Genomic DNA, 27222 nt, shown 5'->3' with positions numbered 1-27222 from the left:
CTGTTAAAGGCTTTCCAAATACCTCTTCACTGAATCACAAGTCACACTTACCGCCGTTCACACTTACGCTCAGATCACACTCAGCTCGCTCACACTCGCTCTGTTGAAGATTTATAGATTTTTTTTTCTCTAGTTCCCTTAACAGCAATCCACCTTGCTGTCCAAATGCACTTCCCCCCTGCCCCGCCGATCTCCCCCTGTCAAGCTGATCTCCCCCCTGTCAAGCTCATCCCCCTCCTGCCCGCTGATCTCCCCCCTGTCCCGCGGATCTTCCCCCTGCCCTGCGGATCTCCCCCCTGCCCCGCTGATCTCCCCCTGTCAAGCTGATCTCCCTTCTGCCCCGCTGATCTCCCTTCTGCCCCGCTGATCTCCCTTCTGCCCCGCTGATCTCCCTTCTGCCCCGCTAATCTCCCCCATCCTGCTGATCTCCCCCCTGCCCTGCGGATCACTCCCTGCCCTGCTGATCTCTCCCCTGTCCCGCAGATCTCCCCCTTGTACAGTGGCAGGGGTTGCAATAATCATGAGCACTTGTCCATAAATTCCCAGGTCCTGGCTTCATGGTCATATCAGGCTTCTTGACTGGACTGGGCCGTTCGCTGATGTTAATTAGCCAAGGTAGCTAGCTGAGCGAGACAGTCTCTGAACTCTAGAACGTAGAGAATGATGGGTGTTCCGGTATCTGCGATATCTCCCTCCAATTGTTCTTTCAGAAGAGTGAGAGGTCCACGGACCTTCTGCTCCCACAAAATGACTTTGTGACTCCCCAATGTCATTTCCAAGGAGGATATCTGCAGGAAGTCCTCCCATAACTCCAATCCAACAGTTTTTCTCCAAAACCATAATCCAAACGTACAAAAGCTCGCTGTATATATTTGTGGACACCCCCCACCAGGACAATGGGAATTCCCGGGCCTAGGTGAATTGCCTCGGGTCAAACTACATGGGGGTCAGCGATAGTCAGGAATGCCACCGTGTCTTTAATTCCCAACACTTAGTATCCATCAATTAAGACATCCTGCAGTTGGCAAAGCCGTTGCTCTTTATTTCTGATGGACAAAGGCCAGAGTCCATACACTCCAGGAGGGGCATCTACGGTGCCGTGGTCAGTGGTCCACTCTGGTGGGGGTGGTGGTAGCTCTTCCTCGGGCGGGATGGAGTGCACAAGATGTACTGGATGAGGTGGGGCTGCTTGGGGTTCCCTCCGAATCCTTGAGGGACAGCCAGACTGCAAATGTCCAGGTTGCCCACACCCATAACATCTCCTCTTTGTGATACCCCCAGGTCGTGGTCGGAACTGTTGGTGCCCAGGATTGTGAGGCATGATTGTCATCGGCTTGCGATTAGGTGGAAGGGCAGATATAATCGGAGTTGGACGGGGTGCGGGAGAAGGCCGTGGTTCATTTTTCAGAAGCCTCCTCCATTGCGGTCGGATAGTAAGAGCTTCATCGGCCAGGGCTGCAGCTCTATCCACAGTGCACGGCGTGCGCTCCCGGACTCATTCCTGTACCTCTGCGGGGCACTTGGCTAGAAATTGTTCTATAAGGAACGCCTGTATAACATCTTCCACAGTATAGGCGTTTTCTGCTTCCAGCCATCTCCAACATGCCTGGGACATCTTATATGCATACATCCTAAATGATCCCCCCGTAGTGCATGGGAGGTCTTGGAACTTGGCCCTATATGAGTCTAGGGTGATAGCATGGTAATCCAGGATAGTCCGCTTTACAATGTTATAATCCCGATTCTGCTGTGAGTCAATGATTCGGTAAGCCTCCGCCAGGCTACCGTTCAGGAGTCCCACTAACAAATGCATCCAACCAGAGTGGGGCAACTCCATCACAGCACACTGCTGCTCAAAGTCTTTGAAGAACCCCTCCACATCTCGGAAGCCTCATCAAATGGCTTAAACTCTGTCCGGGTGATCCGTACAGGCTCCCGGATCGTTGGGTTTACATTCCTCATTGCGTTACTCCCTCTTTCAAGCTCCATTGCTTCTTGTCTCCACCTTGGCCGGTGGGCAGCCTCCTGCTTGTACTCCTGAGAGACGCCTGGGCCCAGAACCGCCATCTCTTCTTTGTACCACACCATCCACTGGCTTTTTGGGGGTGGGGGTCCTCGTCTCCAGTGCTCGTCCTTCAGACATATGGGAGGAGGTGGCCAGGCTGGCACCCACCAGTAGGTCAATTAACACTTCTTTAGTCAGTCCCTGGTAGTTCAGGCCTGGTCTCTGGCTCTCTCCTGTAAACTGGATACAGTCCAATTTCTGTACTCACTCTGTGGGTGGTTCTCCATTAGGTTACGCTCTGTTGATCCCGCTGCTTGCCACCAGTTGTCATGGGATCCTTCTCCGGTACCACACAATCAACAGATAGTGGATGTTTTTCCCAGCAATATGCGCTCCTGAAGGATGATGATGGAACTCGATATTCTGATTCAAGGATGATTTTTATTTCAAACTAAAATACAACCGGTTTCGACTTCTTAGAGTCTTCCTCAGGTATAATGTCATGCATATAAACAGATCTATCTGAACACATTTTATAGCAGATATCCCTGCATGTCAATTTGGGTGGGGGCTGTCTGACACACCCAGGTACTCAGATATGCAAGAATTTGCACTCTGAGGAATCCAACAAAATTCATATAACAAATACATTTTATACTTTTCTCTTTTACCACACAAGGAAGAAAAAAAAAAAAAAGGGGTTAAAAAAAAAAATCCACACTGAATTTTTTTTTTTTTTTTCTTTTTCCCCTTTCTCCCCCTTTTCTTTTTTTTACAAATTATACACTAAAATTATCTTTTCTTTTCTAAAAGCACTATAAATATAATTATACTATATAAAAAATTTCTGTTAAAATGTTATTAAACATACTAAAGTGTGATTTCATACTAAAATGTAAAATCCTAAAATTATATACATTATAACAAAAGAAAAAAAAAATTGCTTTTTTCATATTGGGACTATTTCCATATGTCAAATACAAATTTTCGAAATTTCATTCATATTAAAACTGAAAAAACTAATATGCAATCTTGTACCTGTCAATTTATTTGCTTTGCAGCTTTGCACATCATATACCTTCTATAACATCATTTAATCCATCTGGGTATAATGTACCCAGACGGAAGATCCAATATGATTCTTTCCAGTTTAACTTTTGTACCCTATTAGTACAATTCACAGGTATTTGCTCCAACGGGGTTACAGAAATATTGAATGTTTTGTTATGCTTCAAACATAGATGCCGGGATAAGCTCAGTTTTAAAAAGCCATTTTTTGTATTGTGTCTGTGGCCATTCATACGGGATCGTAAGGACTGAATAGTCCGACCCACGTATTGCAGGCCACAGGTACAGGTAATAACATATATCACAAAATCACTATCACACGTTAGTTTTTGTGTGATCGCTATGGTTTCACCCGTACTATACGACGTGATGTGATGAGTCATATGGGTGATAATTTTGCAGGTACAACATTTTCGGGAACCACATCGATAAATACCCGGTTTGGAAGCATCCGTTTTGTTTATCCTAATTTTTTCTTTTCTCTTTATACATTCACATTCCTCATCTTTGGTCATTCTGAGATTACTAGGGGCAATTATACCCTTCACTGTTTGGCCCCTACGAAAAGTAATATTGGGTTTGTCTGGTAAAAGTTTCTTCAAAAATGTATCTTTTTTCAATAAGTACCAATATTTATTTAAAATGTTTCTTATCTCTGTATTACTACTATTAAAAGCAGTGATAAAATTATACTGCCACCCAACTTTTTTTCTATCCTTATTCTTATTTTTGTTTTTATTAATCCGCTCGGGTTTTTCTCCTCCTTCCTTAGTTATCCCCTCTTCCACTTCCTTATTTTCATTATTCTCCATGGATAAGCACTCCTGCTGAGTTCTTTCTAGATAGGTTTATGGATAAGAAATATCCAAAGCGATTAATTATGGCAGCATATAAAACCAATCGATCAAAATTTTCGATTGTTCCACGTAATCTTTCTTATTTGTATTATTTCTCCTGATTCAACGGAACTGGCTATAAGGAATGTTTTGCTTCCATTTTTGGTGGTGTGCGCTCCGATAATCGAGGAAACCATTGGTGTCAGTTTTCTTGAAGTAGGTTCTAGTGCAAATTTTTTTGTTTTTATGAGATATTTCTAGATCAAGAAAATTTATTTTGTCTTTATTAACCTCTGCGGAAAAAGTGATACCCCAGTCATTCCTGTTTAATGCCACAATAAATTCTTGAGCTTCAACTGCAGTGCCTTTCCAAAATATAATTAAATCATCAATGAAGCGTCGATAATATAATATATTGTTACAGTAAGGTGGCTGACATAAAGGGGATGAGGACTCGAAGCACCCCATGAAAAGATTCGCAAAACTTGGGGCTACCCGAGTCCCCATCGCGGTGCCAAGCCGCTGTGTATACATTTGCCCCTGGAAAGTAAAAAGATTGTGTTCCAATATGAATTTTATACCCATTATTAAAAATTGTCTCTGATGTTCTGGCATATCAATTACTTCATTCAAATAATGTGAAACTGAATTTATTCCCAATCTATGATCAATATTGGAGTAAAGAGCGTGTACGTCTAAACTTATGAACATGTAATCTTCTTCCCAAACAAAATTTTCACATTCTTTTATTAATTGGTTGGAGTCTAGGAGAAAAGAAGGTAGTTTTCTAACTAGATCCTGCAGGTACAGATCAATGTAGTGAGACAGCTGACTAGTTAGTGAGCCTATCCCCGAAATGATCGGTCGTCCGGGAGGTTTCACAGGATTTTTATGCACCTTGGGGAGATGATAAAATAGGGCTGTATTTGGATTTTTGTTGGTCAGGAACCGTTTTTCCTTTTTATTTGGAAGGGTCAACATCTAACTTTTTATAGTATTTTACATCTGATAATATATTATATGCTTCCTCCAAATAGTCCTCTCGGTCTGAATGACAATACCCCCTCCTTTATCTGCCCCTCGAATCACAATTTTTTCATTGTTCTTTGGTTTTTCTAAAGCTTCTTTTTCTTCCTTTGAAATATTCATTTTTTGAATGGTTCTTTTATTACTTAGTCTGTTTCTACATACAGAACTCGTATTTTCTATTTTCCCTTTTTGTATAGTTTTTCCAGTCTTATTTAATCCCCGAAATTCCTCGGATACTAAAGTATAAAAAGTGTCCAAATGACTGCCTCGATGGTGGGTGGGGTTAAAATTAGATTTGGGACAGACATTTTTATGTATACTTTTACTGGATGGAATGTTATCTGCTTTTTCAATAGTTTTTACTTCATCCTTGTCTTTACACCCTGCTGTTCGATCCATTATAGCAAAATGTCTAACAAGTGTTAATTTGCGGACATACTTATTTAGATCAAGAAATAAATCAAAAGGCCTGGCTCTTTGTGTGGGACAGAAGCCTAGACCTTTAGATAAAATAGCTTCTTCAGCCTTAGAGAGTTGATGTTTTGATAAATTGAATAATTTAATCGTACTATTCTCTATATTCCGTTCAGTATTCCTTTTTAAAAACCTCCTTCTTTTAGAGAGACCAGAGTTTTTTTCTTTCCTCCCTCCTCTAGAACCTCTGGTCCTCTTTTTCTTTTTGAGGACTGTAATGGTGTTGGAGGAAAATACTTTGTGATCAAATTCTTCTTTTGTGCCTCTATTGGAGGCGCTACTAACGAGCCTGTCTCCAGGCTGGGTAAAATTACCTCTGTGGGTGGTTGTGTTATTCTTGGTACAATCTCTAAAAAAGATATATTGGAATTTGCTGGAGAAGGAGATGGTCCTTGTACTACTGTGGTGTAAAGATTAGGTGATTCAGTAGTGTCATGTATTGTAAAGATACTATAATTAGGGCAAAGTTCAGATATGTAATTCTGGGGTCGTACTGTTTCCTGTAATTTTGTATTAGACTTTACTGAATTGGGGGACAGAAAGGAGAAGAGTGAATTGTTAAATTCCTCTTCCTCCCTGCTTGACATATCCCCCTCAAAATTATATGTACTAGTCTCCTCACTAGCTACCCCATAAGTTCCTTTCTTATGTATTGGTAGAGGAATCGCAGCGGGAGTGGAAGATATGACTCTAGTGATATGTTTCACTGGTTCCCCATTTTTATTTTTATTTTCGCTATTTTTAATGTTCATTTTAGGAATGGCCCCTGCTTCCAAAGCCGTAAAGGTTCTTCGTGGTTTAAATGAGCCCTCTGCAAGGGCAGAATTTGTCTTAGAATTGTAAAAGGTACGCAAACCATTAACTATTTAATTTTGTTTTTTCAAAAACCTATTGTTGTCTCCCCATGATGCGGTTCCTGTGGAGTTGACCTGACCAGGGGTTTGTGGTTTTGTGGGAACTTCATTGTATTTAGTCACTCTCCATCCTAGCTGTGGTTTCTCTGGATATTTTTTTGCCTGTTTTTTTAGATCAAAAAAATCTCTGCGGACCTTTTTGGTCTTCATCTCAATTAAATTGTTTTCAAAAATTTGTAGATTTCTATTCGTATCTCTATTAAGTGCTTCATACAGAGGTAAAGAACTATACTCTACTAATTCTTCTAGATTATTTTCACATAATGTTGCAAAATTTTCCCCCTTTTCCCCATAGTTTGTAAGCTTGCGAGCAGGGCCCTCACTCCTCTTGGTATCTATTTTGAACTGTGATTTCTGTTATGCTGTAATGTCTATTGTCTGTACAAGTCCCCTCTATAATTTGTAAAGCGCTGCGGAATATGTTGGCGCTATATAAATAAAAATTATTATTATTATATTATTAAAATTTTTTGCTAGCTTATTACGTTTTTCTATTAAAAGTTTCATGAGGTTGTAAGAACAATCGTCTAATATATCATACCATCTTTCTGTAAATTCCTTATCTTCAATAAATGTACTATTAAAATGTATCCGCAAACCATTTGGGATAATTTTCTGCTCTAGGCAGATATTCAAAAAGTCTGCATCCAGCTGGTGTTTAATTTCACCTTTCAGGTTTTTCTCCAGGCTAAAAAATAACCTGGAGATGTTTTTCTTAGTTTCATTGTCAATCTCCAAAGGGTTAGACTTATTTGTGTCCACTATAAATATAATTATACTATATAAAAAATTTCTGTTAAAATGTTATTAAACATACTAAAGTGTGATTTCATACTAAAATGTAAAATCCTACAATTATATACATTATAACAAAAAAACAAACAAAAAAAAACTTGCTTTTTTCATATTGGGACTATTTCCATATGTCAAATACAAATTTTCGAAATTTCATTCATATTAAAACTGAAAAAACTAATATGCAATCTTGTACCTGTCAATTTATTTGCTTTGCAGCTTTGCACATCATATACCTTCTATAACATCATTTAATCCATCTGGGTATAATGTACCCAGACGGAAGATCCAATATGATTCTTTCCAGTTTAACTTTTGTACCCTATTAGTACAATTCACAGGTATTTGCTCCAACGGGGTTACAGAAATATTGAATGTTTTGTTATGCTTCAAACATAGATGCCGGGATAAGCTCTGTTTTAAAAAGCCATTTTTTGTATTGTGTCTGTGGCCATTCATACGGGATCGTAAGGACTGAATAGTCCGACCCACGTATTGCAGGCCACAGGTACAGGTAATAACATATATCACAAAATCACTATCACACGTTAGTTTTTGTGTGATCGCTATGGTTTCACCCGTACTTTTTTTTTTTTTTTCTTGTGTGGGAAAAGAGAAAAGTATAAAATGTATTTGTTATATGAATTTTGTTGGATTCCTCAGAGTGCAAATTCTTGCATATCTGAGTACCTGGGTGTGTCAGACAGCCCCCACCCAAATTGACATGCAGGGATATCTGCTATAAAATGTGTTCAGATAGATCTGTTTATATGCATGACATTATACCTGAGGAAGACTCTAAGAAGTCGAAACCGGTTGTATTTTAGTTTGAAATAAAAATCATCCTTGAATCAGAATATCGAGTTCCATCATCATCCTTCAGGAGCGCATATTGCTGGGAAAAACATCCACTAAAGGCCCCTTCACATTAAGCGACGCTGCAGCGATACCGACAACGATCCGGATCGCTGCAGCGTCGCTGTTTGGTCGCTGAAGAGCTGTCACACAGACCGCTCTCCAGCGACCAACGATGCCGGTAACCAGGGTAAACATCGGGTAACTAAGCGCAGGGCCACGCCTGGTTACCTTCCTAAAAGTAAAAAAAACAAACACTACATACTTACCTAACGCTGTCTGTCCTCCAGCGCTGTGCTCTGCACTCCTCCTGTACTGTCTGTTATGGCTGGCAATCAGGCAACACAGCGTGCAGTAATCAGCGCACATACAGAGATCTGGCAATAACCCAAAAACAATAGGACGAGCTCTGAGACGTGGAATCTCTGTAGACTGCAGTACCTGATCTATCCTCACACAACTATAAGCAGCAGTGGATTGCGCCTATCACTACCTATGCAACTCGGCACTGCCTGAGGAGCTGACTAGCCTGAAGATAGAAATACAAGCCTGACTTACCTCAGAGAAATACCCCAAAGGAATAGGCAGCCCCCCACATATAATGACTGTTAGCAAGATGAAAAGACAAACGTAGGAATGAAATAGATTCAGCAAAGTGAGGCCCGATATTCTAGACAGAGCGAGGATAGCAAAGAGAACTATGCAGTCTACAAAAAACCCTAAAACGAAAACCACGCAAAGGGGCAAAAAGACCCACCGTGCCGAACTAACAGCACGGCGGTGCACCCCTTTGCTTCTCAGAGCTTCCAGCAAAAGTTAATAGCAAGCTGGACAGAAAAAACAGAAAACAAACTAGAAGCACTTATCTAGCAGAGCAGCAGGCCCAAGGAAAGATGCAGTAGCTCAGATCCAACACTGGAACATTGACAAGGAGCAAGGAAGACAGACTCAGGTGGAGCTAAATAGCAAGGCAGCCAACGAGCTCACCAAAACACCTGAGGGAGGAATCCCAGAGACTGCAATACCACTTGTGACCACAGAAGTGAACTCAGCCACAGAATTCACAACAGTACCCCCCCCCTTGAGGAGGGGTCACCGAACCCTCACCAGAACCCCCAGGCCGACCAGGATGAGCCACATGAAAGGCACGAACAAGATCTGGGGCATGGACATCAGAGGCAAAAACCCAGGAATTATCTTCCTGAGCATAACCCTTCCATTTGACCAGATACTGGAGTTTCCGTCTAGAGACACGAGAATCCAAAATCTTCTCCACAATATACTCCAATTCCCCCTCCACCAAAACAGGGGCAGGAGGCTCCACAGATGGAACCATAGGTGCCACGTATCTCCTCAACAACGACCTATGGAATACATTATGTATGGAAAAGGAGTCTGGGAGGGTCAGACGAAAAGACACCGGATTGAGAATCTCAGAAATCCTATACGGACCAATAAAACGAGGTTTAAATTTAGGAGAGGAAACCTTCATAGGAATATGACGAGAAGATAACCAAACCAGATCCCCAACACGAAGTCGGGGTCCCACACGGCGTCTGCGATTAGCGAAAAGCTGAGCCTTCTCCTGGGACAAGGTCAAATTGTCCACTACCTGACTCCAGATCTGCTGCAACCTGTCCACCACAGAATCCACACCAGGACAGTCCGAAGACTCAACCTGTCCTGAAGAGAAACGAGGATGGAACCCAGAATTGCAGAAAAATGGAGAGACCAAGGTAGCCGAGCTGGCCCGATTATTAAGGGCGAACTCAGCCAACGGCAAAAATGACACCCAATCATCCTGGTCAGCGGAAACAAAACATCTCAGATATGTTTCCAAGGTCTGATTGGTTCGTTCAGTCTGACCATTAGTCTGAGGATGGAATGCCGAGGAGAAAGATAGGTCAATGCCCATCCTACCACAAAAGGCTCGCCAGAACCTCGAGACAAACTGGGAACCTCTGTCAGAAACAATATTCTCAGGAATGCCATGTAAACGAACCACATGCTGGAAGAACAAAGGCACCAAATCAGAGGAGGAAGGCAATTTAACCAAGGGCACCAGATGGACCATTTTAGAAAAGCGATCACAGACCACCCAAATGACCGACATTTTTTGAGAAACGGGAAGGTCAGAAATGAAATCCATCGAAATATGTGTCCAAGGCCTCTTCGGGACCGGCAAGGGCAAAAGCAACCCACTGGCACGTGAACAGCAGGGCTTAGCCCTAGCACAAATTCCACAGGACTGCACAAAAGCACGCACATCCCGTGACAGAGATGGCCACCAGAAGGATCTAGCAACCAACTCCCTGGTACCAAAGATTCCTGGATGACCGGCCAGCACCGAACAATGAAGTTCAGAGATAACTTTACTAGTCCACCTATCAGGGACGAACAGTTTCTCGGCCGGACAACGATCAGGTTTATTAGCCTGAAATTTCTGCAACACTCTCCGCAAATCAGGGGAGATGGCAGACACAATGACTCCTTCCTTGAGGATACTCGCCGGCTCAGATAACCCCGGAGAGTCGGGCACAAAACTCCTAGACAGAGCATCCGCCTTCACATTTTTAGAGCCCGGAAGGTATGAAATCACAAAATCAAAACGAGCAAAAAATAACGACCAACGGGCCTGTCTAGGATTCAAGCGCTTGGCAGACTCAAGATAAGTAAGGTTCTTATGATCAGTCAAAACCACCACGCGATGCTTAGCACCCTCAAGCCAATGACGCCACTCCTCGAATGCCCACTTCATGGCCAGCAACTCTCGGTTGCCCACATCATAATTACGCTCAGCAGCAGAAAATTTCCTGGAAAAGAAAGCACATGGTTTGAACACTGAGCAACCAGAACCTCTCTGTGACAAAACCGCCCCTGCACCAATCTCAGAAGCATCAACCTCGACCTGGAACGGAAGAGAAACATCAGGTTGACACAACACAGGGGCACAGCAAAAACGACGCTTCAACTCCTGAAAAGCTTCCACGGCAGCAGAAGACCAATTAACCAAATCAGCACCCTTCTTGGTCAAATCGGTCAATGGTCTGGCAATGCTAGAAAAATTACAGATGAAGCGACGATAAAAATTAGCAAAGCCCAGGAATTTCTGCAGACTTTTTAGAGATGTCGGCTGAGTCCAATCCTGGATGGCCTGAACCTTAACCGGATCCATCTCGATAGTAGAAGGGGAAAAGATGAACCCCAAAAATGAAACTTTCTGCACACCGAAGAGACACTTTGATCCCTTCACGAACAAGGAATTAGCACGCAGTACCTGGAAAACCATTCTGACTTGCTTCACATGAGACTCCCAATCATCTGAGAAGATCAAAATGTCATCCAAGTAAACAATCAAGAATTTATCCAGATACTCACGGAAAATGTCATGCATAAAAGACTGAAAAACAGATGGAGCATTGGCAAGTCCGAACGGCATCACCAGATACTCAAAATGACCCTCGGGCGTATTAAATGCCGTTTTCCATTCATCTCCCTGCCTGATTCTCACCAGATTATACGCACCACGAAGATCAATCTTAGTAAACCAACTAGCCCCCTTAATCCGAGCAAACAAGTCAGAAATCAATGGCAAGGGATACTGAAACTTAACAGTGATCTTATTAAGAAGGCGGTAATCAATACACGGTCTTAGCGAACCATCCTTCTTGGCTACAAAAAAGAACCCTGCTCCCAATGGTGACGACGATGGGCGAATATGTCCCTTCTCCAGGGACTCCTTCACATAACTGCGCATAGCGGTGTGTTCAGGTACGGACAAATTAAATAAACGACCCTTAGGGAATTTACTACCAGGAATCAAATCGATAGCACAATCACAATTCCTATGCGGAGGTAGGGCATCAGACTTGGACTCTTCAAATACATCCTGAAAGTCCGACAAGAACTCTGGGATGTCAGAAGGAATGGATGACGAAATAGACAAAAATGGAACATCACCATGTACTCCCTGACAACCCCAGCTGGTTACCGACATAGAGTTCCAATCCAATACTGGATTATGGGTTTGTAGCCATGGCAACCCCAACACGACCACATCATGCAAATTATGCAGTACCAGAAAGCGAATAACTTCCTGATGTGCAGGAGCCATGCACATGGTCAGCTGGGCCCAGTACTGAGGCTTATTCTTGGCCAAAGGTGTAGCATCAATTCCTCTCAACGGAATAGGACACCGCAAAGGCTCCAAGAAAAATCCACAACGTTTAGCATAATCCAAATCCATCAGATTCAGGGCAGCGCCTGAATCCACAAACGCCATGACAGAATACGATGACAAAGAGCACATTAAGGTAATGGACAAAAGGAATTTGGACTGTACAGTACCAATAACGGCAGAGCTATCGAACCGCCTAGTGCGTTTAGGACAATTAGAAATAGCATGAGTAGAATCACCACAATAGAAACACAGTCTGTTCAGACGTCTGTGTTCTTGCCGTTCTACTTTAGTCATAGTCCTGTCGCACTGCATAGGCTCAGGTTTACTCTCAGACAATACCGCCAGATGGTGCACAGATTTACGCTCGCGCAAGCGACGACCGATCTGAATGGCCAAGGACATAGACTCATTCAAACCAGCAGGCATAGGAAATCCCACCATTACATCCTTAAGAGCTTCAGAGAGACCCTTTCTGAACAAAGCCGCTAGTGCAGATTCATTCCACAGAGTGAGTACTGACCACTTCCTAAATTTCTGACAATATACTTCTACATCATCCTGACCCTGGCATAAAGCCAGCAGATTTTTCTCAGCCTGATCCACTGAATTAGGCTCATCGTAAAGCAATCCCAGCGCCTGGAAAAATGCATCAACATTACTCAATGCAGAATCTCCTGGTGCAAGAGAAAACGCCCAGTCCTGTGGGTCGCCGCGCAAAAAAGAAATAATAATCAAAACCTGTTGAATAGGATTACCAGAAGAATGAGGTTTCAAGGCCAAAAATAGCTTACAATTATTTCTGAAGCTCAGGAACTTAGTTCTGTCACCAAAAAACAAATCAGGAATCGGAATTCTTGGTTCTAGCATCGATTTCTGATCAATAGTATCTTGAATCTTTTGTACATTTACAACGAGATTATCCATTGAGGAGCACAGAGCCTGAATATCCATGTCCACAGCTGTGTCCTGAAGCACTCTAATGTCTAGGGGAAAAAAAAGACTGAAGACAGAGCTAAGAAAAAAAAATGATGTCAGGATTTCTTTTTTCCCTCTATTGGGAATCATTGGTGGGGCTCCTTGTACTGTTATGGCTGGCAATCAGGCAACACAGCGTGCAGTAATCAGCGCACATACAGAGATCTGGCAATAACCCAAAAACAATAGGACGAGCTCTGAGACGTGGAATCTCTGTAGACTGCAGTACCTGATCTATCCTCACACAACTATAAGCAGCAGTGGATTGCGCCTATCACTACCTATGCAACTCGGCACTGCCTGAGGAGCTGACTAGCCTGAAGATAGAAATACAAGCCTGACTTACCTCAGAGAAATACCCCAAAGGAATAGGCAGCCCCCCACATATAATGACTGTTAGCAAGATGAAAAGACAAACGTAGGAATGAAATAGATTCAGCAAAGTGAGGCCCGATATTCTAGACAGAGCGAGGATAGCAAAGAGAACTATGCAGTCTACAAAAAACCCTAAAACGAAAACCACGCAAAGGGGCAAAAAGACCCACCGTGCCGAACTAACAGCACGGCGGTGCACCCCTTTGCTTCTCAGAGCTTCCAGCAAAAGTTAATAGCAAGCTGGACAGAAAAAACAGAAAACAAACTAGAAGCACTTATCTAGCAGAGCAGCAGGCCCAAGGAAAGATGCAGTAGCTCAGATCCAACACTGGAACATTGACAAGGAGCAAGGAAGACAGACTCAGGTGGAGCTAAATAGCAAGGCAGCCAACGAGCTCACCAAAACACCTGAGGGAGGAAGCCCAGAGACTGCAATACCACTTGTGACCACAGAAGTGAACTCAGCCACAGAATTCACAACAACTGTCTGTGTGAGCACAGCGGCCGGAAAGCAGAGCGGTGACGTCACCGCTCTGCTTTCCGGCTGACCGACGCTCACAGCCAGTGCAGGAGGAGTGCAGAGCACAGCGCTGGAGGACAGACAGCGGTAGGTAAGTATGTACTGTTTGTTTTTTTTACTTTTAGGATGGTAACCAGGGTAAACATCGGGTTACTAAGCGCGGCCCTGCGCTTAGTTACCCGATGTTTACCCTGGCTACCAGTGAAGACATCGCTGGATCGGTGTCACACACGCCGATCCAGCGATGTCCACGGGAGATCCAGTGACGAAATAAAGTTCTGGACTTTCTTCAGCGACCAACGATCTCCCAGCAGGGGCCTGATCGTTGGTCGCTGTCACACATAACGATTTTATTAACGATATCGTTGCTACGTCACAAAAAGCAACGATATCGTTAACAATATCGTTATGTGTGAAGGTACCTTAAGTGTTATCGCCTATGAAAGCACAGTCCAGTGCGCTCATCAGTTCCCAGATCTTTTGCAGCAAACTGAGTGGAAAGAGGAATGGAGTGATCCATGGATTGGATCTATACACAGTATATCAAGACACCAAAAAGGTGAGTGGATTCACACTGAGTACACACCTTGGGAAACTAACTACTACACTCAGAAGTCTGCGCTTCCCATTTCTCTCCCTATAATCCCCTCTTGTTTTACATACACAATCAACAGAGCTAGAGTATAGTAAACAATTCCAAGACCTTTATTTAGGCAAAAATACGAAAGGTCCATATATAATCCACCACACTGAGGATACAATAGTCCAGAACACGAATGCAGTTCAGTAACCGGATAAAAGTCCAACAATCCAGCAGACAGAGGATAACATAGTCCATATACTCTTCTTTCTCTTTTCTCTCTCACGTGCTGTCTTCACATCATGGTTCCACACAGGACTCATCTGTGTCTCACCTCCCTGATATTTTAAAGGTACCTTCACACATAACGATATCGTTAACGATATCGTTGCCTTTTGTGACGTAGCAACGATATTGTTAAGGAAATCGTTCTGTGTGACAGCGACCAACGATCAGGCCCCTGCTGGGAGATCGTTGGTCGCTGAACAAAGTCCAGAACTTTATTTCGTCGCTGGATCTCCCGTGGACATCGCTGGATCGGCGTGTGTGACACCGATCCAGCGATGTCTTCACTGGTAACCAGGGTAAACATCGGGTAACTAAGCGCAGGGCCGCGCTTAGTAACCCGATGTTTACCCTGGTTACGAGCGTAAAAGTAAAAAACAAACAAACACTAAATACTTACCGGTGCTGTGCTTCTCTGCACTCCTCCTGTACTGGCTGTGAGCGTCGGTCAGCCGGAAAGTACAGCGGTGACGTCACCGCTCTGCTTTCCGGCCGCTGTGCTCACAGCCAGTACAGGAGGAGTGCAGAGAAGCTGAGCGCCGGGGACAGACAGCGGTAGGTAAGTATGTAGTGTTTTTTTTTTTTTACTTTTACGCTGGTAACCAGGGTAAACATCGGGTTACTAAGCGCGGCACTGCGCTTAGTTACCCGATGTTTACCCTGGTTACCCGGGGACTTCGGGATCGTTGGTCGCTGGAGAGCTGTCTATGTGACAGCTCTCCAGCGACCAAACAGTAACGCTGCAGCGATCCGGATCGTTGTCGGTATCGCTGCAGCGTCGCTTAATGTGAAGGGGCCTTAAGTCTCCCTCCTCATTCACAGGTCAGGAGGGGGAAAGTCTGAGGGGCTCATTGTTTCAACAAGCTAGGTCAAGATGTCATTAGCATATTAGCAAACCATACAATGCTGTGGGGCTGATATCAGATGGCAGCAACAGCCATTCATCAATTAGCAAATAACTCCTTCTACAAGAGAACACCATGAAAATAAGATTGAAATATACACAAAAATGATATCCACATAGCATATCACACCATCACACCTTCCGAGCACCGACATGTGCCCAAACAGTGGTTCTCCCCCACATATGGGGTACCAGCATACTCAGGACAAACTGGACAACAACTTTGGGGGTCCAATTTCTCTTGCTACCCTTATAAAAAATAAGAAATTCGAGCTAAAAAATCATTTTTGAGAAAAAAATTGATTTTTTTATTTTCACGACTCTGCATTATAAACTTTGAACTGTGAAGCTCTTGGGACATCAAATTGCTCACCACACATCTAGATAAGTTCCTTGGGGGGTCTAGTTTCCAAAATAGGGTCACTTATGGGGGAGCTCCAATGTTTAGGCACACAGGGGCTCTCCAAACGCGACATGGCGTCTGCTAATGATTGAAGCAAATTTTTCATTCAAAAAGTCAAATGGCGCTCCTTCCCTTCTGAGCCTTGCTGTGCCCCCAAACAGTGGTTTATGACCACATATGAGGTATCGGTGTACTCAGGAGAAATTGCCCAACAAATTTAAGGATCTATAGGATCTATTTTATCCTGTTGCCCATGTGAAAATGAAAAAAATTGAGGCTGACATTATTTTGCGTGAAAAAAAAGTACTTTTTCATTTTTACGGATCAATTTGTGAAGCACCTGGGGGTTTAAAGTGCTCACTGTGCATATAAATAAGTTCCTTGGGGGTCTACTTTCCAAAATGCGGTCACTTGTGGGGGAGTTCCAATGTTTAGGCACACACGGGCTCTCCAAACGCGACATGGTATCCGCTAACGATTGGAGCTAATTCTTCATTCAAAAAGTCAAATTTACAAAAAATGGTTTTGTACATTTTGTTGTAAAAATGAGAAATCGCTGGTCAACTTTTAACCCTTATAACTTCCTAACAAAAAAAAATTTGTTTCAAAATTGTGCTGATGTAAAGTAGACATGTGGGAAATGCTATTTATTAACTATTTTGTGTCATATAAATATCTGGTTTAACAGAACAAAAATTAAAAATTTTAAAATTGCGAAATTTTCGCAAAAAATTTTAATTTTTTTTTTTTACAAATAAATGCAAAAATGATCATCCTAAATTTACCACTAACATGAAGCCCAATATGTCCGGACACCTTGCTGACACCTTGAAACTCCCGCTCAGGTCAATCTTTGTCTCACGTTCTCTGTTTTGTCCTGGCCCGTTACCTCTCTTAAGTTATTAACTCAGGAACATACTGCTAGTCATCCTGTCTCCGATGCATCACTCTCTCCTTCTGTCACTTCTCCTTTCTTTACTCTGGATATCGCTATCCACTGCCTCAGTCTCCACCAACATCAGGGACACCCATGTCATGTGGTACAAGCTGGGCCCTATGTAACAAAACTGTCTCGGTCACTTTCCTTTAGCCTCTCCCACTCTGGGCTACTCCCTAACATTAAGGCCGGCGTCTCACTAGGCGTAAGTAAATACGGTCCGTTTTTTTACGGCCGTAATACGCAGTAATTGTCCCAAAACACTGTTCCGTATTTAATGCGAGGATGCGATTTTTGCGCACAAATTTATCCGTGTGTCATCCGTATAGCTTCCGTATGGCGATTTATTTCTCGCAGGCTTGCAAAATGGACAAATCATGGATCCATCAAATATTCTTAAAAACATATATACAGTTTATATATATATACATATATATATATATATAATCAGTGAGACATATATATATATGTATATATATATATATATATATATATATATATATATATATTTAATTCAGCGCTAGATGGCAGCAAAGCCGGTAATTCAATTGCCGACTTTTCCTATCTCCCTCACAAACCCGACAGGATATGAGACATGGTTTACATACAGTAAACCATCTCATATCCCTTCTTTTATTACATATTCCTCTTTAGTAATGTAAGAAGTGTATTTGTGTCAAATTTGGGGTGTCTAGCTATTAAATTAAAGGGTTAAATCCCGGAAAAAATTGGCGTGGGCTCCAGCGCAATTTTCTCCACCAGAGTGGGAAAGCCAGAGACTGAGGGCAGATATTAATAGCCTAGAGAGGAACCATGGTTATTCCCGCCCCTCCCCCCCCCGGCTAAAAACATCTGCCCCCAGCCACCCCAGAAAAGACACATCTGTAAGATACGCCTATTCTGGAACTTAGCCTCTCTCTTCCCACTCCCCTGTAGCGATGGGATATGGGGTAATGTCACCTTGCTATTGTAAGGTGACATTAAGCCAGGTTAATAATGGAGAGGCGTCAATTATGACACCTATCCATTATTAATCCAATAGTTCGAAATGGTTAATAAAACGCACACACATTATTAAAAAGTATTTTAATGAAATAAAGACACAGGGTGTTTTAATATTTTATTATACTCTTAATCCACCTGAAGACCCTTGTCACCTGAAACAAAATAAAAAAAAACAAACAACAATATTCCATACCTTCCGTCGTTAGTCTTGTCCCACGCTGTAAATCCATCTGAAGGGGTTAAATCATTTTACACCCAGAAGCCTGCTAATGCAGCCGCCCCTGCCTGTAAAACTTGGTGAATGAATGGAATGCAGGGGAATGCACTGTAGTTACCTCGAGTCGCAGTGATGCACCCTCTGCTGGATGAACTCATAAGAACTCGAGCCTGGGAACTTTTCAGAATATTTTCCCACGCTCAAGTTCATATGAGTTCATCCAGCAGAGGGCGCATCACCGCGACTCGAGGTAACTACAGTGCATTCCCCTGCATTCCATTCATTCACCAAGTTTTACAGTCAGGAGCACAGCTGCATTAACCCCTTCAGATGGATTTACAGCGTGGGACAAGCGTGTGTGTTTTATTAACCATTTCGTACTATTGGATTAATAATTAACATTAACTCTTCATTACCCCATATCCCACTGCTACAGGGGAGTGGGAAGAGAGAGGCTAAGTGCCAGAATAGGCGCATCTTACAGATGTGCCTTTTCTGGGGTGGCTGGGGGCAGATGTTTTTAGCCAGGGGGGCCTATAACCATGGTCCCTCTCTAGGCTATTAATATCTATATATTTAACCCTTTAATTTAATAGCTAGAGACCCCAAATTTGACACAAAGACACTTCTTACATTACTAAAGAGGAATATGTAATAAAAGAAGGGATATAAGATGGTTTACTGTATGTGAAGGAGATAGGAAAAGCCGGCAATTGAATTACTGGCTTTTCTGCTATCTAGCTCTGAATTAAATATCTAATATATAAAGCTGAATGTGTGTGTGTGTGTGTGTGTGTGTGTGTATGTGTGTGTGTATGTATGTCCGGGATTGGCATCTGAACCGTCGCAGCTACAGCCACAAAATTTTGCACGGTCACACGTCTGGACCCCGAGAGCGTCATAGGCTATGTTGTGAGGTGAAATTTTAACCCCACGCTTTCCAATTCACCAAACAATTTTGCCCCTATCTACATAATAGGGAAAAAGTGAAAGGAAAAGTTTTGGAGGCAAATTGACAGCTGCCAGATGTGAACAAGGGAGACTTGAAGAATAAGAGCGATGGCGCCAAAGAGTATATACCGTACAGTTGCTAAGGTGGGGCCCCGACATGGGATACTCACCACACACGGGGATATGAACATGCACACAAAATGTGCCACACACTACCACGTGCTTGAACACATATACCACCCTCAGCACACATTTCACCACACATACACCAACCTCGCCACATAAAAGTCGAAACACAAAAGTCGCCGCTCAAAACTCGCCACGCGTAATACTCGCCACATGCAAAACTAGGCTCACGCAAAACTGGCCACACGTGCAAAACTCACCTCATGGGAAAACTCGCCACATGCAAAACTTGCACCCACGGAAAAATTGCCACATGCACAAAAGTTACAACACATGCAAAAGTTGCCTCACACAAAACTTGCACATACTCAAAACGCACCACACATAAAACTCGCCACGCGCAAAACTTGCCATGCGCAAAACTTGCTGCACACAACTTGCTACACTAACCTGTCACATGCAACTCGACACACAAAAAGTTGCTACACGCATGTCGCCACACAACTTATCTCACAAACGTCGCTACATGCACGTCGCCACACGCAACTCAACACACAACTTGACACACGAAACTCGCCCTAATACACACACAAGTCTGGTATTATCCTTCAAAAATAAAAATCTGATTAATAAGCAGACAAACTACAAGAGCAACAAATGTACCATATAGGAAATACGCCAGCTGTCAGTCACATGACCTGTCTATTATGTGTATGTGTGAGCTAATATATACTGCCAGGGGGAGGGCTTCCTGTTGGCTGGGGATTTTTCAGGCTGCCAATTTAGCTTACAAATACTAAGGTAAAAATACTGACCAAATAGCGTGTGAACGAGGTCTAATACAGGAGGAGATGACATACAGATATATACTATGTACAGGGGAGATAACACACAGGTATATACTATATACAGGTGAGATGACACACAGGTATATACTATATAGAGGAGCAGATGACCTACAGGTATATACTATATACAGGAGGAGATGACATACAGGTATATGCTATATATAGGAGGAGATGACATACAGGTATATACTATATACAGGAGGAGATGACACACAGATATATTCTATATACAGCGGAGATGACACACAGGTATATACTATATACAGGGGAGATGACATACAGGTATATACTATATACAGGAGATGACCTACAGGTGTATACTATATATAAGGGAGATGACAAACATGTATATACTGAGGTGAAAATGAGAGGTGTGAGGTGAAAATGAAAAGGTGTGAGTGCAAGATGAGAGGAGTGAGGGGAAATAGTGGAGTGATCGGAAAATGACAGATGTGAGGTCGAAATGACAAGTGTTAGGGGGGAATTAGAGGAGTGAGGGGGAAAATAAGAGGAGTGAGGGGAAAATGAGAGGTGTGAAGGAGAAAATGAGAGATGTGAGAGGAAAAATGAAAGATGTGATGGGGAAAATGAGAGGCGTGATGGGAAAATAAGAGAAGTGAGGTGCTATAACTAACCACAGATATTTACTATGCCCAGGCAACGCCGGGCTCTTCAGCTAGTAAATATATATAAATATATATATATATATGTGTCTCACTGACATATATATACCTATACCATGTGAACACATTTATTCTACCTATTCTATTCTGTCAGTGTGATTTTACTGTACACCGCGCTGAATTGCCAGCTTTTCTATAGAACACCACTGCGTATTTCTCGCAAGTCACACGCATGGTCCATGTGTAATCCGTAATTTTCTCGCCCCCATAGACTTTCATTGGCGTATTTTTTGCGCAATACGCTAACAAACGCAGCATGCTGCGATTTTCTACGCCCGTAACATACCGTATATTACGGATGCGTAATATACAGCAGATAGGAGCTGCCCCATAGAGAATCATTGGGCCGTGTGCAATGCGTATTTTCTGGACGTATTTTCTGCGCTCATACGTCCGTAAAACTCGCTAGTGTGATGCCGGCCTAACCCTAACTCTTTATAATGTAGGGCAGAACACAACACTATCACCAATAACGCATCTCACAATACACACTTCATATTAGAATATACTGCAATAATACATGGGTGTTCAAGGGGGAACGTGGGCACTATGTCCATCTTACATCAGCGCAATCATCATAGCTGGCACCTTGCGGTAATGCCCTTGATTGGTGCTTGCACCAATTGTGAGCATTTAATTCCTCTGATGCCACTGTCAACAGTAACAGTGACATCAATTGACATAACAGAGCAAGGGATCTCTGCTACAATCGGCACAAAGCTACACATCTCCTGCTGTGAGCGATTCACGAGTCTAATACCCTGCAATGCAAAAGCTTTGCAAAGTGTTAGATCAATAATCAGACAGTGGAAAGTTGAAGTTCAATCCTGGGACAAGATAGAAAAAAACTTTAAAAAAATTGTAAAAATATTTTTTTTTAAATAAAATAAAGAACAAAAAAAAAGAAAAAAATATTGTACCAATAAATACATATATTTTTGAAAAAGCAAAAATAAACAAGTAAAGTACACATATTTGATATTGTCGTGTCTGTAAAGGCGGCAAAAAATGATATAAATGTGGTAACGCTGTAATTGTACTTGAACCTAATAATAAAGCTGCCTTATCACTTTTAGAATATGATACATTTAAAAAAAAAACACACAAAACAATTCGAGTTGCTGTTTTTTGTTCATTCTGCCTACGAAAAATTGGAATAGGAAGCAATTAAAAATATGTGCCCGAAAATTATATAAATGAAAACGGAATCTCGTCCTTCAAAATACAAGACCTCTAATGACTCTGTCAATAGAAATATAGAAAAATTGTTGCTCTCATGATATAACAATACAAAAACTATTTAAAAAAATCAACAACATTTTTTAGTGTGATAGAAGTCAAACCTAAAAAAATATAAAATATTAATCTGTTATCGCTGTAAACACACCAAACCAAAGAATAAAGTCGTTTTATCGCTTATACTGCATGACAAACTGCATAAAAACTTGATTTGTTTATTCTGTCTTTGCAAAGATTGTATTAAGGTTCAGCTCGCATTTGTCCTGTGCTCTACGCTGAGCACTTACATCTGGGTTTCTGTATAATTCTCTGAAATACGTGATTAGATGGAATATTCCCTATAATGAGGCAGATGGAGGCACTGTGAACTCTATCTGACCTGTACCTGTAATTCGGAAGTGTCCGTCTTTTTAAGTGTGCATAAAAGCACAATCAGCCACAATTTTTCGCACCTCTGATACTTCTGTATATGTGGTATTGGCATACACAGGAGAATTTGAGTAACAAATTGTGCCATTTTTTTTCTCGTATTGGCGCTTTTGAAAATTAAAAACTTGGGGCCAAAGCAACACTTTAACATAATAAAGTGCCTGTGCTCTGTGCTTAAACATATATAATCCCTATGACCACACACTGATCGTAATCTGAGCCTCCTGACGAACCATGCATGGGAAAACGCGTTGAGGCGTTCATTAGGGGATTATGTTATCTAGCCCAAAAATTATGCAGGTCACTGCACTTGTAGGTACATCAAACCTGACATCTAGTCAAGGCAAAGTGTAGTTGTGTGTGTACTGGCATAACTAAAAATAAGTACATTTTTGTCTTGGAGGTTATATATGTGGACAAGATAGGCTGCTATTGGTATATTGCCCTATAATTCCAATTTAGCCTTAAAAGTTGGTATTATGGTTTTTTTTTTCTCATTTTTGTCACCCATTGAAGAATATCCTGACATCAATCTTTTACTCCCCTTAAGGCTATCATATTATATTCCATCAATTAAAGTGTCAAAAGAAAAATATCTCATACTTAATAGAGTGTACCACAAATATTTTTATGATACTGTTCAACATAATTATTTATCCAGCTAGTCAGCCTAAGCTATAAGATACCTTTTCTATCTTTCATTACCTCCTATACTGAGGTGCAGTGACTTTGGTTGAAGGCACAGTAGTTATTGGTTAATTATTTGCAATAAAAGACAGTTTGCTATTTTCTCTTTATATCCTCTTATTTTTTCATACTTCTCTATTCAGGTATTAGGCTACACATTGTATGAGGTGTGAGTGTTGCTCTCCCTAGATTACACTAAACAAAATATAGGTATTTTTAGGGTGATTGAGGGACAGCCACCGAGGAGTGGTGGCACCACTTCTCGTCATCATATTAGGGTGCCAACCTCTGCTGTTAGGCAGATCAAGAGGATAAGGGCCACTTAGGGTGATAACCAGTGTTTAAATAATATTTTTTTTCTATATCAGTCTTTGTGATATTTGTTGGTTTTAAATAAGCTAATAAAATTGATATTTGTATGTTTTTGTATGCTTTAGTTTTGTGTTTGACCTACCACAATCAAACTATTTTTCATTATCCACTGTCTACCCACATCAGGGGCTCTGCAAATGCTACATGGCATCTGCTATCTATTCTAGCTAAATTTGTACTCCAAAAATCAAACGATGCACCTTCCCTTCCAAGCCCTGCCATGTGCCTTACAGTAGTTTTCCGCTACAAATGGGGTATTGGTGTACTTAAGAGAAATTGCACAACCAATTCTCCTGTTATTTTTGTGAAAATGAAAAATTTGGGGGGAAAAAGAACAATTTTGTGATCAAAATTTAAATTTTCATTTTTTTTCCTTCCACATTGCGTTAATTACTTGAAAACACAAAAAAGCACAGTAAAACCAAAAACACACTGTTGCAAAAAAATCACAGTGGACAGCAAGTGCTAGTAAAAAGATGGAAAAAACAGGGTATTTGGTTGATACTTTTTTTGCAAAAAATGTATATTAAGCCGCTCTACCAAACGTCAAGGTATACCCATATCAGAGCAGTCCTAACTAATGTATGTAATCCCTATCTGATGTATTTAAAACCTGGTCATATGTACAATACCTGTATGAGCAGGATTCAGAAAAGGAATGTCCATGTGGACACGCTGGACAGAACGGCTCCTGTGCGCACAGCTCAAAAAAAGAGGGGTGGAGGCCTCCCCAGTCTTGTGGACACAAGAAAACAATTATATGAAACCAGAACACATGAGCTGCGCGCACAGTGAACAAGCCCGTTTGGTAGAGCGGCTTAATATACATTTTTTGCAAAAAAACGTATCAACCAAATACCCTGTTTTTTCCATCTTTTTACTAGCACTTGCTGTCCACTGTGATTTTTTTGCAACAGTGTGTTTTTGGTTTTACTGCACTCTACGGGCTTGTTCACTGTGCGCGCAGCTCATGTGTTCTGGTTTCATATAATTGTTTTCTTGTGTCCACAAGACTGGGGAGGCCTCCACCCCTCTTTTTTTGAGCTGTGCGCACAGGAGCCGTTCTGTCCAGCGTGTCCACATGGACATTCCTTTTCTGAATCCTGCTCATACAGGTATTGTACATATGACCAGGTTTTAAATACATCAGATAGGGATTACATACATTAGTTAGGACTGCTCTGATATGGGTATACCTTGACGTTTGGTAGAGCGGCTTAATATACATTTTTTGCAAAAAAACGTATCAACCAAATACCCTGTTTTTTCCATCTTTTTACTAGCACTTGCTGTCCACTGTGATTTTTTTGCAACAGTGTGTTTTTGGTTTTACTGTGCTTTTTTGTGTTTTCAAGTCTCTTGGTGGTGTGAACATGTCTCTACGGGCTTGTTCACTGTGCGCGCAGCTCATGTGTTCTGGTTTCATATAATTGCTTTAATTACTGTGAAGGGTTAATAAACTTCTTCAATGTGGTTTTGAGTCTTTTGAAGGGGGTAGTTTTTAAAATAGTGTACATTTTTCATACCTTGTGTCACACAGGCCCCTCAAAGTCACTTCAAATGTGATGTGGTCCTTAAAAATGGTTTTGTAAATTTGCTTGACAAAATTAGAAAGTGCTAATAAACTTTTATCCCTTCTAACTTCTATTTTGTGTTGTATAACTCTCTGGTTTAACCCCTTAACGTCCAATGACGTGCAGAGTCCGTCCCCCTTGGACGTCCGTCACGATGAGTTGTGAAAACTGAGCTCTGCTGTGTCAATGTGTACTAATATTAAAAAGTAATGGTTACTGTATATATACTAGCATCTAAGCAGTAGATATTCTTACAATTGAGATTTGTAAGAATATCAGATAGATATCAATTAACAATATTTGGTCTTTCTGCTTCTAGATTAAAAATGCACAAAATAGGCATTAATTCATTTCTTTGTATTTCTTTCTAGTCTTTAAAAGACCAGACAGATGGTGGTTACAATGTATTCAAGAACATCTGCACTTTTTCTCATTATTTGCACTTCTGCATCTTGGAATGTAAAAGCCACAACTGAAGTAACTCCAACCGAGGGCCATTCACATGCTGCAACTTCAATTAGCACAGATAATTTGCCTCCCGAAACACCAGCTTTTACATTAGGAGAAGCTACAGTTTATCCTCTCTTGAACTCAAGTTCCAATTCAACATTTAATGACAGCTCCACAACTGAGCACTCATCTAAGCCATCACATGTAACTACCTCTGCACCTGTGAGGAACAGTCCTAAAACTGGATCTTCTACTGACTCCACAACCTTACATTTACCAAAAACCGGATACATCAGCAGCACAGTCAATGTTTCCACAACTTTGAATTCATCTGTTGCTACTTCAAAGACTGGACAAGTGAGCAGCACAGTTAGTGACAGCAATAACACAAAAAGTGATCTTCCAAGACAAGAATCATCCACTCTTCAGCTAAATGTAACAACACTACCAGCGGAGACAAACAAAACTTTAGTATCAGGTAGGCTGGCAAATCTTTTCATACTTGTCTGTGTAAAATGAAAGCTAAAATAATTACCCATCATTAGAGCTGATCACATCGATCAACTGTGAATCGATTTTGATTCTTATTTGATGAACATCATAGGTCAATGAAGGTTCAAACAATTTGTGATTTGATTCCCAAGGAAAAAAAAGGCAGACACAACTGTGTGGGATTCCCTATTATACCTTGTAGCTATCACATCACATGGTCTAGCACAGCCAATCGGAGGGGACTATCACAGGGGTTATAATAAATGCAGGCCGGTCAAGCCGAGATCATTTTAAGGTTTTACAGCCTATTGGCAGGAGATCAAAGTGCAATGCTAAATGCAAATAAGGATAGAAAATGATTTTAAAAAAATCTGATATTGGTATACTCCTGCTTCTCTAAAGCACATGGAAAATGGGAGTAGTAGTCTGTCTGTGAATAATAATACAAAGATTCAGATGATATAGGGAGGTGCTGTACCTTCAGTGACTGTGAATTGATTGAGCTGAGATATCCTTCTGTAACAGGACCTTAACGCCAATTTTATTCTTCACATATTGCAAACAAGGAGGGCTGTTTTTATTCTTCACACTCTGCAAACAAGTAGTGCTTGTATTTTTTATTTTTTTAAAGACAAACGTCTCCACATTCCAGAAATGTAAACACAACTGTCCACTTAACATAGTGCCCAGGTTATATAAATTAAAGAAATAAATAATTTTTTGCACACTTCTTTGTTGTAATAGTTCAATATTAGACTAGTACAAATATTTTCTGATCCTGCCTTAAAGCATGGTCTAAGAAGCTTTCTGTACAGGTAGAATGCACTGCAGTGCTAATGTATTACAATGCATTATACGTGCAATGAAAGTAAAAAAATACTGAGAGACTAAGTAAAAAAAGCAATAAAAAAAATTAAACAAATTTGTATGAATCTAAAACAAACTACAAAATAATAATAAAAAAATTAACCCCTTACCGACATCGGGCGTAATAGTACGCCGATGTCAGTATCC

At 41.4% G+C, this 27222-nt stretch overlaps 1 protein-coding gene across 3 annotated transcripts in view; it reads left to right on the top strand.

The window, feature by feature from the left end:
- The window catches only part of LOC138669566 (uncharacterized), a 124284-nt gene that overhangs the window by 45596 nt on the left and 51466 nt on the right, over nt 1-27222 (top strand). For all 3 annotated transcript variants that reach the window (XM_069756133.1, XM_069756134.1, XM_069756132.1), the window contains exon 2: nt 25638-26194. In XM_069756133.1, coding sequence (XP_069612234.1) covers nt 25657-26194 — 538 coding nt within the window. In that variant the 5' untranslated portion in view covers nt 25638-25656. The remainder of the gene's footprint in view (nt 1-25637; nt 26195-27222) is intronic.

Source organism: Ranitomeya imitator, chromosome 3 (assembly GCF_032444005.1).
Source record: "Ranitomeya imitator isolate aRanImi1 chromosome 3, aRanImi1.pri, whole genome shotgun sequence".
NCBI lineage: Eukaryota > Metazoa > Chordata > Amphibia > Anura > Dendrobatidae > Ranitomeya > Ranitomeya imitator.
This window is presented reverse-complemented; position numbering and strand designations above follow the sequence as displayed.